This window comes from Watersipora subatra, chromosome 8 (genome assembly GCF_963576615.1).
Source record: "Watersipora subatra chromosome 8, tzWatSuba1.1, whole genome shotgun sequence".
Taxonomy (NCBI): Eukaryota; Metazoa; Bryozoa; class Gymnolaemata; order Cheilostomatida; family Watersiporidae; genus Watersipora; species Watersipora subatra.
The window spans coordinates 58332389-58351009 of NC_088715.1; the positions used below are offsets into that span (position 1 = coordinate 58332389).

General features: G+C 34.5%; 1 protein-coding gene across 1 annotated transcript in view; it reads right to left on the minus strand.

Annotated features, from left to right (window-relative positions):
* LOC137402788 (uncharacterized) overlaps positions 1–18621 on the minus strand; it is an 81945-nt gene that overhangs the window by 16640 nt on the left and 46684 nt on the right. Inside the window, exons 5-8 of the mRNA XM_068089294.1 lie at positions 18301–18466; positions 17449–17475; positions 15699–15876; positions 13565–13700 (exon numbers count right to left, since the gene is read on the minus strand). Of these exons, the coding sequence (XP_067945395.1) occupies positions 13565–13700; positions 15699–15876; positions 17449–17475; positions 18301–18466 (507 nt within the window). The remainder of the gene's footprint in view (positions 1–13564; positions 13701–15698; positions 15877–17448; positions 17476–18300; positions 18467–18621) is intronic.

The window sequence follows — 18621 nt, forward strand, 5'->3', positions numbered from 1 at the left end:
CAAAGACTTCAATGCCGTCTCCTGGATGACCATCTCCAGAGATCCTCCCAACTGGAGGTCAAAACTTCATGCTGGTTACTTTCATGATACGAAGGCTAACCTTGAGGGTTTGCAACAGAAATGCTCAAGTCACCATAGATATGAATAAATATTAACGCCAAGTATTGTCACTTGTGATCATAGACCTATTAACTGTACAGTTAATAGGTCTATGCTTGTGACAGACGCACGTCAATACACACGTCTATTACTTTACTATTAATCTTGCCACCAGAATTCTACTCATGCGATCATGATTACAAACAAAAGCTGACAAGATGACCTTCTGGACTAAAGGTCACCTGTAGGCAGCACATTTTTATTATAACAGTTCACTAATGCTAGTAATTTCAGGGTGGATCAAATAGCTGAAGCTCTGTAAGTGTTTCAAAATAACTTCCAAGGTCATGCTCTGTTGTAAGTACCAATCTGGGTCAACCCTGAGTTGTTTATATAATACCGATTAGAATAAAAAAATCGCAGATAGTTATTTAGCAAATCAGCTTTCATTCATTTGATTTTAAAGTAATTCTTTAGTCATGAATAGCGGTGTCTTTGGAAATCATATTCGTTGATGCATATTTACATGTAGCATTCCCATTTTTTTTCTGCACTGTAGACAGCCCTCCCTCGACAAATGTGTTTAACTTATTGCTCGCTCGCTCGTTAGCCAATAGTCAAGCAGTTGATATTCAGTGCAGGTTTTTTATTGCATCACCGCAGTAGCAAAGCTCGACGATACATGCATGTAGATGTGTGCAAAATTTTTGTTTATTTCTGGGAGTCAATTATTCATGCCTTTAAGTTCTATGACTATCAGAGGAGGTGCTTATGTTTATGTTCTCAAAGATGATTATTTAAAAAAAATATGGTGCTTTAGATTTTGTCATTCGTTATGTATTTAACAGATATTTGAAATAAATTTTGTGAAATTATGGTAATTAGTGTGTATATTAGAGCTGCTCGAATTAAGACGAGAAAAAATTGTTTGAACTGATTTTCTGCTAGTCATTAATAACACTTTGGCAATGTGAGCCCTGATTGGCCGCTGAGCCGCGTCTCAATGCTTAAAATAAGACAGTTTTTTATTTCAGCCGCTTAGACGGCCACTTATGCGGCTAACACAGAAAGTCTTGCTGTTCAAACAGTTTACTACAGTTGTGTCACCAAATATGCTAGTGGCAAATATTTTCAGGCAGTGTAAAACGCACGTTCACAGCAACATTATTAAAAAAGAGATCACCAAACTAAAAAGCAAGTAAACTAGACACTAGTTTGATCTAGAATGTTCCGTATGAACAAATTTCATAAAATTTCTAATGATAATAAGCATGCTAAGATGAAGAAAAGCTTAACAATACTACTAATATGGTTAAAAAGGCAGCGAATTGATTGGTTCATATGGAGATATATACAAACTGAACATGGTACAATAACCAAGGTTGGTAAGTTTCCATACATATAGTGTAGCAACACCTGGGTCCGCCAGTACTGAAGTGCTACGCTGATACAACAAGCAAATCCTGTTTCAACAAACCGCGATAATAGAGCGACATATTATGTCAAGGTTGTATATTTAAAAGGTCAAGGACCAAACAGACCAAGGATAATCAGAAAAAAACTATGCACACACACACACTAGTGCGATGCCTTTGGTCGCTAAGGCCATTTCCAAAACACAAAGATGGCGTATTACACGAGTGTTTCTTTTCCAAACAGCGACACTGAATCCCTACAGAATAAGAGCAACATGGCTGCTTCTATGGTGGCATTGCAGCGCCATATGGGGGTGTATCACTACATTATCCCTGTATGCTGATAACCTAGCGATAGTAGGCTATCTCTATTTAAATCCAATATAACAAGCTGGTATCTTTGTAGTGGGTCAACTATTAGTATTTTGTCATCAACATTCTCTCTGAGACGCCTAAATAAAAACAATAATCTTTTATTATAAATTTAAGCATTTTTACAGCTTTATTTTCCAATAAACATGAGAAAAATGAAACACCTTTTAAAATTTTGGTTTTTCATGTATACTAAAATTGAACTTAACAAAGATAGAAGTCAAGCTTAGGGCAGAGAGGCAAATATTATAATGAAAGCCGCTCTGTCCAGATCAAAGAAGTCTGAATGATGTATTATGTACGGCAGAAGAAAAATATGGAGAACATTGAAGAAACCAAACAAAGTTATTGGCAGAAGCTTACAATAGTAATATAGTGACAAGCGTCGAAAGGCGCTCGTTCTTGACACTTTCCAATCAATATAAGGGCCATGCATAACTACAGATTGATACGTACGGATATTACAAAGAGTATTTGATTTCACACTCAAGTCTGGGCAGTAACCACTATACTTGTAGCATATAATCCTTTGAAGTCTGCTTGAGAGCATAGTTCTCTAAGACGTACAAGTATCCTCTTGGATAATTATGGCAACTCTATAACCACGCAAAAATTGACTCGGTGCATAAATCCTGTCTACATGAGCAGCTGACACATCAGAAAGCCAATCATGGCATCGCTATTGCCATGGTTACATAAACCATGCAATGGCAACCTAAACACCAGATATTGAGTGAGCCACAAAGCTAGTAAATCTTATACGAGACTGCAACCCCCCCTCACCCCCCCCCCCCTCGCAAGGTTGCAGGACAGTACTCCTAAGAATATCTGTACACTAATAAAAGATTGGGAAGGGCTACTATTCTCAGTCTATTACAGAATGCAAAAATGACCCCTTTCAACTTCAGTAAATTTAGTAATACTTTGTGCTGAATCTGACGGTTAAAATGATGTCTAACCTTTGAGTGCTTTAAATAAACAGAACTTTGTTTGAGCTCTTCAACTTTTTATGCTACCTTTTCAGACTGTTCTGCATTATGCGCAGCTTAATATTATTAATATAATAATAAATTTGCGCTTGGCTTAATATTTTATTTGTAAATTTATTGATTTATTATTAATTTAAACAGTAAAAGTACAGAAAATGAGTTTTAGCAAAGTTAAGTATCGTGTTTAGAATTGCCAACTTGAAACAAGTTGCATTTCTAGTTGCAGGAAGTATCGTAAAACCTTTTATTGAATATCACCTCTATTTGACTGCCACTATGGGGAAAGGTTTGAAAAGTGGATTAGGATGGCGAGCGAATAGAGGTTTTCCAGCAACCTACTAGAAAAAAATCCTTAGCTGTACAAAAAAGTCCCGTTATGAACTAAATACACACGAATATAATTTTCTCACGTAGGGCCATCTAACTGATGTCTCACTTTTTAATTTGCCAGAAAAAAAATTATTCCTATGTTGTGCACTCCAATCTGTGTCATCTCAACAGTTATTGTAATAATGACAAATAGTGTTAATGTCTATGATAGCTTATGGATGAGACTACAGGGAAAGAAACTATTTATACCGCAGTCGCTTCTGGCCATCAGCTATTGACATTTAACGCATTCGAGTTGCCTTTTTATAGCATCAAAAAACATATTTAAGCAGGTAAAACTAAAAGCTCTTATACTTCATACTTAGTCTGCAATTAGCTGTGATTAAAGTAGACATAAAAGCCACTCACTAACATCAGTGGTACATTGAGGCCAGCCAATAGAATTCATTGTTAAACAATAATAAATAATTATTTCTCAGCAGATTTACTGCTTCTTAAAAAAAAGAATATTATTGTAAATAATTAGCAGAAATACTGGGAATACTAACAAATGAGAAACGAGCAATTGCTGAAAAGAAATTTGATCTGCCATAGGTTGGTTGCAATGCTATGTCGTATTCATTCAGCCAATCACACTTGTTGAATTATTTCATGTCTATACGCGAATTTTTTGTTTTGAGAGAGTTTAAAAACTTAAAACATGATCATAAGACTGTATCACTTAAACATAGTTTAATACAAAGGCTATAGTTTTGACAACATTTGGAGTATCTGCGTACTAGCAATACATAGCCAAGCACTTGTCAAGCACCTGTCAAGCACCTACTATGCATTATGCTAAATCGTTGCCAAGGCTGCTCATATATTGAACAAAAAGTTCATTGAAGCTACAGTCCAATTCTAATACGAGCTATGTTAGAGCGGAGAATTATATTAGAGCTTCTATATTAGAGCAGAGAAAAATCTTGGCTGTCAATTAAGCTGCATAGGAGGGCCTCTACACCTTGTCAATCGATAGCAAGTGTCTGCAAACTTTTTGGACCTGTTTAAAAACAAAAATAACTATCTAGGTGATTATGAAGAATACCAGCTTTAAATATTTCTATGAATTGTTGTTTGGTCTGTTAACTAGAAAAGATTAAAAGAGAATTCAATTAGGCAGCTGTTAATATTCATAGAGGGAACTTTTATATGTGATCTTTCTTTTTATAATGCTGCCTTTGATTTATGACCTGCTCAGCAATATCATGCTGCCATTAAAGATTATTACTGACATCTTAACTGTACTTGAATGATGCAAGCACCAAAACTTTTGATCTTAAAAATAGATTGGGAATGTCAGATGCAGCCAAATGGCATCTGAGCATCTTTTGATGTTTGGCTTGTGGTCAAATGAAATCATAAGAGTTAGAAATGAAAAAGTGTGCTGCCAGTGGGCAACATGGACATTACATTTTAAACGGATAAAATGCTGCGGACCACAGGAACAGCAGTATTTTTAAGTCACAAGGCATAAAAGAATCCTGTAACATTTTTGAAACCTGTGATGAAGAAAAAATTTCTGCTCTACTGGCAAACTAAAGCAGGTGCTTCAACAGGCACTGCTTCATGGCTGACAATTTCTGAACTACCTCCCATAACCTCTGCCCTTGTGTTTAACTATTACCACTTTTCCTATTGTCTGCAACTTACAGTTGCATCAGAAAGGTTCAACAGATATTAAAGACGACTTCTTAAAAATTTTGCAAATGGCTGTTTACTGCAAATTACAAAAGCAATCTCATAAAATATAGAATTCTGTTGCATACATTATTAATAGCACAGTGTTTCTCACAGGGTTTCAGTTAGGGGTCAATTAAGGGTCAATTAAACATTGCATGTCATCAATCCTGAAATCTGCGCATTTCACTTACTCACAAGGAACCGTGTTTCAATCAGATAATTGCAGAGAAGAAACAAGAAAAAAGTCAAAGACCATAAAGTGAGTTGTTTTTATGTGTTGCTGTTGTTTGATAATGTAACCTTTTTTAGAATGGCTTCCCAATACCATATGGGTTTCATATATTCCAAATATGTCTGTTTTTCATTGCTTTGAGCTTTTATGTTTTATTCACAACAAGGAGTGCGAGATTACCCTCGTTGCTAGCCTGTCTCGACAAACTGTTGTTTTTGCGGAGCTGTCTCCTGGCGAGAGGGGCGAACAAAACAACAGCTTGTCACAATACGCACTGCACCTGATGCATCAGCTGCACTGAAAGAGAGTTGTTCTCTCGTCTATGCGACTTGGCTGCGATGTTATGTCAGTCGACCCATTGGTAATCATAACGGATTTAGCGCAAAATTTTATGTAGAAAAAAATAAGGTAATAACGTTTAACCAGAGACCAGTCTCTGCGGTAAACTTTAGTAGAACCTAAGAACTTAGGCAACAACAGCAACTAAACATGTCGTTATTTGTGCACTCAGTTTATTTTATTTGTATTTTTGTATCAGTAAGTTTTATTTGTTCTTATTGATTTTATTTTTAATTTATTTTATTTTCAAGTTCTACTAAAGTTTACCGCAGAGACTGGTCTCTGGTTAAACGCTTTTATCTCTTTTTTCCTACATAAATTTTTGCGGTAAATATGTTAAGATTACCAATGGAGCAACTGACATAACATTGCAGCCAAGTCGCACAGATGGAAGAGAACAACTCTCTTCCAGTGCAGCTGCTGCATCAGGCACAGTGCGTATTGTGACAAGCTGTTGTTTTGCTAGCCCTGCTCGACGGGCGACAACTCTGCAAAAACCACAGTTTGTCAAGACAGGCTACCTCATCGGTCATAGGGGGTGGAGCAATGAACACGAATAAAGAAGCTCTGTAATAGTTCCCATGCCTCACTGCTAACGGAAACAGTTTTACATCTTAAAGAGTTTTACATCTGTAAAGAGCAGTATCAGGGCTGAACAGGCATCATTGGCTACAAAATGTAATAACTGTTTCTATACGCAACTAGCAGAAGTCTTGGCTCTGTAGGTTAAGATGTCTATTACAAATGTTCTAACTTAACTGCCCATAGATTAGTACCATGGTACTAATCTATGGTACTATTCTATGGTACTAATCATGGTACTAATCATGGTACTAATCATGGTACTAATCATGGTACTAATCATGGTAGTAATGATGGTACTAATCATGGTACTAATCATGGTACTAATCATGGTAGTAATGATGGTACTAATCATGGTACTAATCATGGTAATAATCATGGTACTAATCATGGTACTAATCATGATACTAATCATGGTACTAATCATGGTACTAATCATGGTACTAACCATGGTACTAATCATGATACTAATCATGATACTAACCATGGTACTAATCATGGTACTAATCATGATACTAATCATGGTACTAATCATGGTACTAATCATGGTACTAATCATGGTACTAACCATGGTACTAATCATGGTGCTAATCGTGGTACTGAACATGGTACAATAGTCATATTTACTAAGTTTACTGTAGCAACACCTGGGTGCGGCAGTACCAAAGCGCTACGCTGGTCCCACAAGCAGATCATGTTTCAACAGAGCGCGATAGTAGAGTAACATCTTATGTCAAGGTTGTATATTCGCCAGTAGTATGGCCAAGGGTTTGCTAGTTAAGACTGGTTCACACTATATCACCCTATTAGCCAGAGCCGGTTTAGTCGCCTACAACCCGACCAAATATTCAACTGCATATTTCCACTTTTACTCAAAAACAACTTCAGTTAAGTATTTTAACTAGCATTACATAAATGAATAGATCAGCTGTGAAACACTTTTGAAGACACTTTTGAAGTGATTATTAAAAAGAGGGGAAAAAATATGAGCATGTTTCGCTACTAGAGACTCAACCTAGCGTCTCAGAGGTAGTCATCATGCCTCGGGCATCGACCGCCTCAGGTTCTTCATCTGACACTGAATTGATTGCGTGAGACGTTGGCACGGCTATTATATCATATGTTTTTCTGTTTGCTAACTGCAACAGAGAACTGACTATATGCAATAGCTTGTTAGCGTCTCATTGTCACCTCTCGATCAATAATCAGCCCCACGCCCGCAATTACCTGAAGGGGCACACAAAATGGAGCCGGAGGAAACGAACTCGAAAATAGCTTTTGACCTGACTGAACGTATTTGTAATTGCTGAGTTAATGGAGTACTAAAATGAATTGCAGTAGAGATTGCGTGTTTGTTTTTTGAAGTTAGTGAAAATTAATATTTCTTTTATATTTAAACCGGCCATGCTTTAATTGAAGTACTGAGCTCTAGACATACGTAGCTTTACACTAGCTATTGTATTTCAGTAGCTCTTTATTCATGGAACCCATTCATTCATTTTCATTCATTTATGGGAGTGAACATGAGGTTTGGTGCAATAAATTCCTGTTCTCCCTTGACCTTTCCTCCAGACAGCCACAAAAATATTTGCTAACATAGAGACACAAGTAAACACACACGCTGATTTACATGTAGCATGCAAAACCTTCCGTCAATTTTAAACTTAAATCACTCTTAATTGTTTTAATAAAAAGTGATATAAATTTGTTTTCACTTTTTTCTTGGTTCAGATTTGAGATAGAAAATAAGGACTACTGTAGGAGATATACAGAAATGATTAAAAGATTTATTATGTTATAGTTTATTACCGGTAAAGAGCTGTCAATCAGCAAAGTGGCAAAGGCGTGGTTATAAAAACAGATCAAACGCTGAATAAGAATTGTGAAATTGTGTATGCCAAGCAACAAACTGCATGTAGAGCTGCTATAAAAACTTTTTTGGTATATCTTGTTTTAATGAGGATTTCATGCACGCTGTCGCCACAATAAAGATTTATTGTGGCGACAGCGTGATATATAGCTACCCATATTTACTCATCTATAATGTGCATCCTTAATTTTTGATTGAAAATCACTACAAATTTTTGTATAATAAATTATACTCTAATAAATGCGGTAATTTACAGATTAAGGCTAAACTGGCTACTTACCATGAGAAAAATTCCAGAACTTAAACTTATTCCAAAACCTCTCCTTTTACATTATTTTTCAGAGAATAATAAACAATTTTCAACTAAAATAACTAGTTTGAAATAATAAAACAAGTAGTTTTAATAGCCTTAGGTCCTGCCATAAATACACTTAGGATAAATAATCTAATAGACATAAATTCTCTAGGAGCCCAAGCGAGAAATACAGAGCAGACCTTGTCGCTGCTGTCTAAGCTGTTGCAACCTTTCCTCCGCCTCTTCCCTCAACACTTCGGGCATAATACAAGCAAGAGCATTTGTATTTTCCCCACCATAAAACCTATCCATGTACTTTTGACTATTTTCAAAACTACACGCACCTCCACCACCACCGATCGCTCCTCGGCGCAGATGCTTCTGAGCATTATTCCTCATCGCGTGGCTGGTCAGGAGTGCTCTGAATCTTCAGATCTAAGAACAGCGAGCAAGACACGGACCACTATTCCTCAGGAGACTCGCTGGCTGCCACATATTCCATGCTGACTCTCGTTTAAGAAGGCGATGCCAGTCTTACATGACAATAGTTTACCAGAGCGTATCCCTTTGTTGCTGTTCCGTGGTTGGAAAAGCACTCGTGCCCAGGCAAACCACTGAGCCAGAAGACAAAACGTAAAATATCGAGTCCACTCTCAGGAGAATAAGTCTTGCCCACGGTTCTCACTCTCCTAACAATTTTTATTACATATCTCCCAGAGCTGCTCTGTAATATTGATCGCAATAAACTTTGCAAATCTCCTCTCGATGAACCTTTAGCAGCAATGTTGCCTCGCTGCTCAATAATTTTATTTTAGAAGGTAACAACGTTTTAAAAGCTGTTTAGTAGTTATGGATTACCGATAATACGAGACCAAAATGCATATTGTAGCCTGGCATAAGAACACCTCAATGGAGTGAACATTATTGATTGGATTTGCCATCACGTAAGCTCATAATATGATTGGCTACCCGTAACGAGCCAAAAACTAATTAAGTATCTCTCTCGTATGACAATTAATATTGATAGGTGCAAAGGCCAAATCAATTAGGAATAAAAGCCTGGAGAATACACAACCTGAAGCAAATGCACCCGTGTTATGGACAAAAAAGTATATCATCCTAACAACTTCAAATAGTCTCTTTTGAGGTAATATATACACATACACTGAGCTTGAAAAACAGTTTATCACCACTACATAAATATTTATATCTATGGATAAAAATGATGCAAAGTTGTGTAAGCTACTAAACATAGATTATTTATTTGGAGAACAATTTATTTCATACCGCTTTAAAAATCAGTTTGTTTACTTACATATTAATGGTAAAAACAGGAAAAAAATTTAATTGAAATCTATCATAAGTTTAAAAATACATTCCCAAAACTATTTAAGTGTGGAAAAAAGGAAAACACGTTATACTAGTTTGAATTAGTTTAAACCAAAAAGGTATACAAAACTCAAAAAAATCGCCTTTTCTTTTTATTTTTTTATAGAAAAAATGATGAAATGAATAAATAAAAAACTATTAAATGTTTACTTTAAAATATAACAATGCTCAAGTTGTGTTGGGTAGTTGGTTATAATTTATCTGTAACCTAAGGAGCTCATATTTAGGCTGTAGCATTAGGAGGTTGAACAGGTTTAACGGTTTCACTGTTACCTGCACCAAGTTCACTGCAAGTTACAGAGTTCATACCTTGTGTATGTAATAATTCACAAAGAAAGTGTATTTTGGGCTTAACAATTTCATCTTGAAAACTGAATGTTTAATAATCATTTGTTTTATTTGTAATCAAGAGTTCTGTAACATCAAATATTTTTAAAAACATAAAAAAGTGCAATTATGCTTTGCTCTTTTTCAAAAAGATTATAAAATAAAATTTACATTAAAATCCAAACAAAACATTATTTTAGTTTTTTCTTTGTAGAGTTCTGTCATTAGCCACGCATATTTGATAGAATGTATTAGTTGACTGTCTAACTTACTTGGCACTTTTGTATTTATTTACACGAATTAGTAATTTAAATCAAATTTAACAATACCCTACACAAATTAGAAGTCGGATAGCAGCCAAATAAAAATGTTTCATCTAAACTTTGCAAAAAAACTTAACAGACAGCAAATAGTTTTTTTTCTTTGCTGTCTGAAAGGAATGCAGAAGCCTACCTACAGGTAGGTTGGTTTCAGATGAGCTGACCAGATGACCTCACACGGTAAGAAGTGAACTAAAGGGCTTAATTGTAGAATATCGGCAGCCGATGTCAACCAGAAAGTAGCAGATGATCATTCAAGGCAATGACCTTGACATATCGACAATACAATTAGTGATAGATGTTCTGTGATTACGTAATGCTCATTTTTGAATGAATCTCATTAGATTTGGAATAATCTATTGTGGTTGAAGCTAATAAGGTTTGCTGAGGAGAGGAGGACACCGACAAAAAGAATCCAGTTATCAGAAACTACTGGTGCCAGTTCAACTACTTGATATAAGTGGAAGATCACCTCTTACCACTGGTATATCATATTAAATTATGATGACAAATAATTTTTTGATTGTTATAATAACAAACAAAAACAAATTGCAATTTTTATTATTTCTTGGCTTGCCATGCTGTTAAAGTTCTATAATATATATTAGTTTGCTATTTCACGAAAGATTTGGACTAAAATGGATGAGTGAATTTTAAATATATTTGCATCCTGACTTAGTAGTGATTTTGTTATGCCGTGGATCACATTTGTGACTGCTGATCAATATGATCGTCTACTTCAACATACAAACGATGAGCACACAAATCCAAAATAAAATTTTAATGTAATACAAATGGCATAACTCCATGAAAATTGTAATTTTTGCTTCAAGCTACTCTGCATTATCAAACCTTAAAAATAATTAAGCCTTATGAACCTTATGAAAATTACTAAACCTTAAAAATATTACAAAAATACCTGAAACACTTGATCTATCAAAAAATTCTTGAGTATAAATTACTTCTACTACAGAGGCCAGCATTATAAACAGTTATTAAAGCTAACTGGATAATAACAGAGCCTTCAGCATGAAATCTTGTTATTCAAAATTTACCTGACTGACCATTCACATGAAGCTCACTAGTATTCCAAACAAACTAGCTACTAGATCTCAAAAATTCTTACAAGGCAAACAGTGAGCGCAATAACAAATAGCCAAAGAGTAGACAATTCCATTTGTCATCAAGGAATACACCTGCTGTTACTCTCAACAGCATTTGTAACCCATGAAATTGATGAACAAAGGAAGTTAGAGTGAATTTATTGGTGACTCCTTGTTGGACACCAGACTCAACCGCAGCCTTGTCCTCATCTATTTTCACATCAAAATAGATTTCATTTGAAAGCAAGTAAACAAGAAAATTTTTTTTATCTTCATGAGAAGACAACTCCACTGGCAAGACTGAGAACAACTGAGAATACTAGTAAATCATGCACAGGAAAACCTTGAATCTAGGCATAATGTTATATGCTCAGATTTAAAAAATTGTTAAGCATTTTTAAATCCTTAGTTTTTTACCGCAATTTCTTAAAAGCCACATTCAAATGGTTATGAGATTAATAGTCATCACCTAACTTTGCTCAATTATAAAAAAATAATAAAAATGATTAACAACATTAGACTAGCATTGCCTAGACCAGGCATAAAAAAGTACCTCAAATCTAGATAAAGTCTTTATTACGCTCGGGTACGTCGCTTCGTGAAAAGATATACTGGAGAAGACTACTACTGGTATGAAAATTACATTCGAGTACATCCACCGAAAAGTCATGTTACCACTACTGTACTCAGCTCGTAACAGAGAATACATAAAGCTCTAAAACAGAGCACATCTACTGTAGCATATATGTGGTTGGTGTTGCCATTACGACATTGTTTGACATGACATTGTTTGACAGCTTTCGCACTAGTTACAAATCAGATAACTGTAGGTGTTAGAATTATAGAAATGATGTTGCAGAGAGCCGAGTAGGCCAAGTTATGTCTGCTTTACTGTAACGTTTGTCGGAGTTATCATTCTGCAGAGCACAGCTAACTCCGCATTGTATAACAATAAACTTTTGGCAGATTTCCATACTCAAACAAAATATGAAAAAACTGCACGTACCCACTTAGGATGAAGATCAAAAATGAACTAATTTGGCAAGACCACCCAGAAGGTATAATTTACTCTCGCATCTTGTAACCATTATTTAGGATATTAGCTGCACGCAGGTTATGACGCATGTAATTCATTTGTGGTACAAGCCAACGCAGACCAGACGCATAAAGGTACAGACACGAAAAAGGTAAGTACATGCCTAATAATTGATTATTAATTTCCTGTAAAGTACATTAACTTATGCAATTCAAAATCTTTCTCAGACAGACTTACACACTAGTTGTGCATACAAGCGGTAGTATAACATGAGATTGTTACAGATCTATCTTCTAATATGGCTCCTACTAATACTAAGGATGATTTCAACTACAAACTACATCTATGTAGATAGTACTACATCTATGGTACTACGTCTATGGTACTACATCTATGGTACTACATCTATGGTACCACATCTATAGTACTACATCTTTGGTACTACATTTATAGTACTACATCTTTGGTACTACATCTACGGTACTTCATCTATTGTACTACATCTATGGTGCTACATCTATGGTACTACATTTATGGTACTGACTAAAACTAATCCTAAAAGATAAGATCATATAAATGCTACTGTTGGTAAAACAAAAGCTTTACCATCTCAAGTTTTACAGCATCACTTCCTGTTGCTAGACTACTGTTAAACTAGTACTTCCTGTTACCATAGTACTGTTAAAACAAACATTTCCTGTTGCTAGAGTGAGGCTATGGCTAGCACTTTTTGTTACTAGAGTACTGTAACGACTAGCACTTCCTGTTACCACAGTACTGTTAGAGCAAACATTTCCTGTTACCATAGGAGTGCTACGACTAGCACTTCCTGTTACTGCAGTACTATTCGAGCAAACATTTCCTGTTACCATAGCAATGCTACAACTCGGACTTCTTGTTACTAGAGTTCTGTAACGACTAGCACTTCCTGTTACCACAGTACTGTTAGAGCAAACATTTCCTGTTACCATAGCAATGCTACAACTAGGACTTCTTGTTACTAGAGTACTGCTAAACTAATACTTCCTGTTACTCCAATACTTTTTCTACAGCACAACCAAACTTTCGCACCCTGTTACTGCAGATCTACTGCAACTAGTACTTCCTCTCTGGTCATTAAATTATTTTCAATATCTGGACTTACTAGTCATGAGCATGTTGGTAAGAAGTTCAAAGCAGTTTGTATTCGCTAGACTTAGAACTTTGGGATACCTCTGTAGTGAAGCAGGAAGCTCTACATCAGCTCCCAAAAGAATGATTACTCTGTTCTTCCTTTCGTCCTGTGAAATATTTAAATATTAGATAGAACAAGAGTTGTCTCTCCCCTCTTTACAGGAACAGTTAATCCCCGACATTGACAATAATACCCAAGTTGGCAACCAGTAAACTGAGGTGGTAAAGACCATGTACATGTATAAAAAACACAACACTTACTCATTCAGACAATTTTATAGTTTCATGTTTTGATCTCAGCAGTTTGTTCAATGGGAAATACAAAATATTTTTTAATTTGGTGTTAGCACTTTTGTCCATTTTTAAGAAAATTATCCTAAACCAACTATAAACATCAAAATAGCTATTTTTACTGCCATCAAATGCATGTATCTACTGTATATGATAAACTAAATAATATTTGTTTAATGATAATATATTAAATGTAAATTTATTTGTAAATACTGTTTAAAAAACTAAAATGTTTGTTCAAAATTTACATTATATTAAATAGAGTAATTTTAAGACTTTTGAAAATCTTTTAAAAAACTTACAATTTAAACACAGTAAAAATGTGTGATTTGCAGTCTATCATTGAAAATTGACAGACTTTGATCAATTCTATATTTCTATAATAACAAATAAATACTCATGCAACTTGAGTAGCCCAGTTTGATTCTCCATAGACATAGACATAGACATCCAAAGACAAAAAGTAAGTGAATAATACATAAAGGAAATAAGAGTTTTTGCGCTGCCTCCCTAGTTACTAGTAAACAAGTGATTCCCATATGTCAGCTAGAGTGACTGTGAGATTGATTGTAAAATAGAGTAGTTAATCAAGAGACAATAGATGCTAAGATACAAAACATATTATTTAATAGAAGTCCAAAAGGTAGGAAGCATCGCAGATAAAGTTACCAACTTCGACAAACTCAAAAAGCAATGTATGCAACTTAATCTGATCTGCATTGTTGGCCATGGTAGATGCTTCCTCAAACTAAACTCAACTTTGATTCAGTTTTCTAACAACATTGCTGCCTGGCTTACCGAAGTTGCTCCTGGTACTTCTAGCTCTTGACTATACCCATTAGAGTCAAATCTCCAGGTAAATTAATTTGTTCCAGGATTTACATTGCATGTTGCAGCAAATGACCTCGTAATAATACACTAGATTTTATTCTCAAGTCTGAAATCCTAATGATAAATAAATTAAATAATTATATAACACAATTGTATAAAACTAGTCAAACCTAAATTAATAAAACAGTAATAAAAAACAAGAGATTGCCGTTGTTACGTTACCAAAGAGACAGGGAAACGTAGGCTTGCGGATGTGTAAGTTTGGAGATAGGAGGTGAAAAAATATGAGACATAATTTACTATGACTGCAAATTCTAAATTAACTTAGCTTAGAATTTTTAAGTATTTTCACATTTTCTGACCAAGTTTTTATTTTTTTATCCGCCTCTCCACTTGTATTTATAAAATTGTGATGTTTTAAAAACTTTGTAATTCATACAACAGAGACTCCTTTAGACAGAAATAAATATTTCCTCAAATTTAATTTTGAGGAGATCATAAGTAGAGGCTTTAATGAGGCTCAACTGCATTCTGTACCGAGAAAATTGCTAGCCATTAATCACCATAACAACCACCTGTGAAACGTGTCAAGTTACAAAAATTGTGCAGTTCTCAACCAGAACATACATCTTTTGTTTATCAGCAACCTACTTCCTTTGTAGTTGCTACATAGTTAGCTATAACCACATCCAATCAGACTTTATGACACAGACTTTCTAGCCCCAGAATTTTCAGTAGGCCTACTGCTAACTTTACACCAAAGAAGTTATTTATGCTTATATACAGAATAGAACATGGTGACAATAACTATAAAGTAGAAAAAACACATTGAACTTTAAGTCACAACGAAAACCAGATAGATTCTGAACTCGAAACCTGTACCAAAAACTCCTGCACCAGAACATCTGTGCAAAAAAGTCTCAGTCTGGCATCCAGTCTATTAAAAGCACACTTGAACACAACAAATTGTACATCAGACGCACCTCTGACAAAACATGTTGTACAGCGGATTCAAAGTTGGCAAGGTCATTTTCAATGAACTCTCCAGTGCAGTGTAGAATCGTCTTCTGGCTGAGCCCAATAGCTAACATGAGGTTCTGGGTTGCGTTAAGTTCTGACTTGAAGTCTTTTTCTGAAGTCAGCACCTTTAAGTCGTGAGGACTGTGAAAAAGATTAGAATGTCAGCTCGAAAGACGAACTACACTTGACCTTGACTTATTCCTGAAACCATTTTGCCTTTATTGCTATAAAACTAATCACAGCAGATGAATTTAAAATCAGTTATAAAACTGTGGTACGTAAATTTACAGTGCCAGGCAAACTAGTTGAGATAAATTTGTTTAATAAGCTAATTCAGAAACAATATTGTAATCTCAACATATTCATTGTCTCTCATTCAGATACTCTAGATATTTATATATGAACTCAATTAATCTAGTTTCAGAAGATAATTCTAATCTCATTTCCATTAAGTGAGCAGTTTTCATTGTAACTAGAATTTTTAGAGGATTGCCAAAAGTTACTCGCTGGAAGATTAGCCAACCAAATACTAAAACTAATTTTCTGATCCCAACAGCCATTTTCAGGGCCAGAATATTACAAAAGCTGTTTAAACCTCTATAAAAAAAGAAGATTACAGAGTTTTGATTAAAGTTTTTAACTGACAATGTGACAACTGGTGATACTTGTAGATATCCTTCCTCGAATAGTGTTTATCTTGACCAAAAATATTAAATTTAAACTAATTAGATTATTAACAGTAAAAGGAACCATAATATGTACAGTTTTAGGAATCTAAATATAAAAATTTAAAAGTTATACAAATAAAAAGCTGAAAAACCATGCATTGATAAACGTGTGTCCAAACTACTTTGTCCGGCATTGTACATTTACTGTTTGCTAACTTAGAAAGTTCAGTTAAATAAAGAGAGAATAATGCAAGTATTAGTGTAGTATATAAAAATATAGTCACGCTTACAGATACTTGTAGTCTACTGTAGGAACACTCAAAAGCATGTGTGTGCATGTGATACAAATTTTAGGAAAATATAGAGTATGGAGCAGTGCAGCTTATGAAATCTTAGAAAGAGGTGATCACAGAAAAGTATGAGCATGCGGAAGGCATGAGGAGGATGAAAACCCATCAAAAAACACATTTAACAAAATCATGCAGTTAAAATTTAAAGCAGCATTAGAATTTGGGAAGTTTTTTTAATCATGCATCCAGTATAAAAAATTATAATAATGTTAACATAATTATAAATAATAATAACAATTTTTAATTATATAATTATATTATATACTAATATTACATAATATAATCATATATTATATTATATTAATTATAACTATGATAAGATTATATAATATTATTTTAATAGTATTAAAATTATAATGATTTAGATTGACTATTGCTGGCAACTTGTTTATCTTCTCAATGTGGGCACAACTTCAATAACTGTAGAGGAATGGCCAAATTTAACTAAGCCAACGGAATCTCTCTGGACACCGCTGAACAAAAAACTAATACGTTTACTATTACCTTCTGTCAAAAGCTGTGTACCACTAGAGATCTAACACAAAATGCTATAGAAACTAGTCTACCATGAGGTCTATGTCTAGGGAAACTGTAAATGGACAGAAAGAGTTAGCGATCAGAAATGCAAGGCAGCACTCGAAACTCTGGAGAGAGAACTTATAAACAAACAGTGTTAGATAATAGAGAGCATTTACTTTTTTCCTCTGGTCAGTTTTTTCACCCTGTCATTAAAGAACAATCATAACTCATTAAGGAGAAAGCACTCGATAAAGAGAAGCTTTTTAGTACAGAGAAAGCTCTATAAAAACGATAAAAAATAAATAGCATCTCATTGAAAAAATGCATTACTATTTGAAATAAGATTGTATCTTCCCTTGATTAAATCATGCTATTTTTTAGATAAAACCAAATTTATATCAAATGGTATATAAATATTACTCAAAATAACTATAGAATACTCATCAGAAATGAACTCCTAAAATACGAAGGTAAAATTATTAATTTTCATTGTCCATCAAAGTAAGAAAAGATGCTGTACTGATAATAAAACACAGAGTATTGAAAAATCTCTTAGGCATTGAGGTAACCAGGATGTAAGAAAAATACTGAATTGAGATTCTTTGCACCATGTAACATTCTTGTACAAGGCGCAGCACAAGAAGAGAAAGTCTTCCATGAACAGAATACCAAACTAGCGCAACCACAAATTGAAAGACTAATATTACTGCCAACAAATTGGAATAATATCAGTACCAAATTGGATTTCGCAATACACATTAATAATAATTATGCATGTGTATTACAAAATTATTAAAAATTTAAATTATTTAAAATATGTGCAAAGATACATGTCACCTTTAAATATCAATGTTGAAAAATGGAACTTACTTCATTTATTACACTGTATTATTTTGTATTCAAGCCTTGATTGAATCAGATGAAAGCACAGTCTAAAAAATTATAACAGACAACAATAATAACACTTAAAAGAGTGTTATAAACACTACTAGAAAATGGAAGAGCAACTCCAAAAAAAGACATATCACCTGCTCTCTATAATGGTAACATAGTGGTCCACTTGCTCTTGGTCTTCTATGGCTGATGAGTGATAAAAGAAAGCGTGGAAGTGATCTTCTGATTCAAGGGGAGGCGGTCCATCAATTAGCTGTTCTTCCTCCTGAGCCTCCTCTTCTGATGATGAGGATTCACTGCCTGTTATGGAACTATGACTGTGAATGTCAAGGTCATCATGAATTAATTATCTTCGGTATTTAAAAGTAAAATAACATTTATTCCGAATCGAACAAGTACAAAATATAAAAATAACCAGTAGAATAAACCGGAAAATTTCAAATGGCTGGGAAATG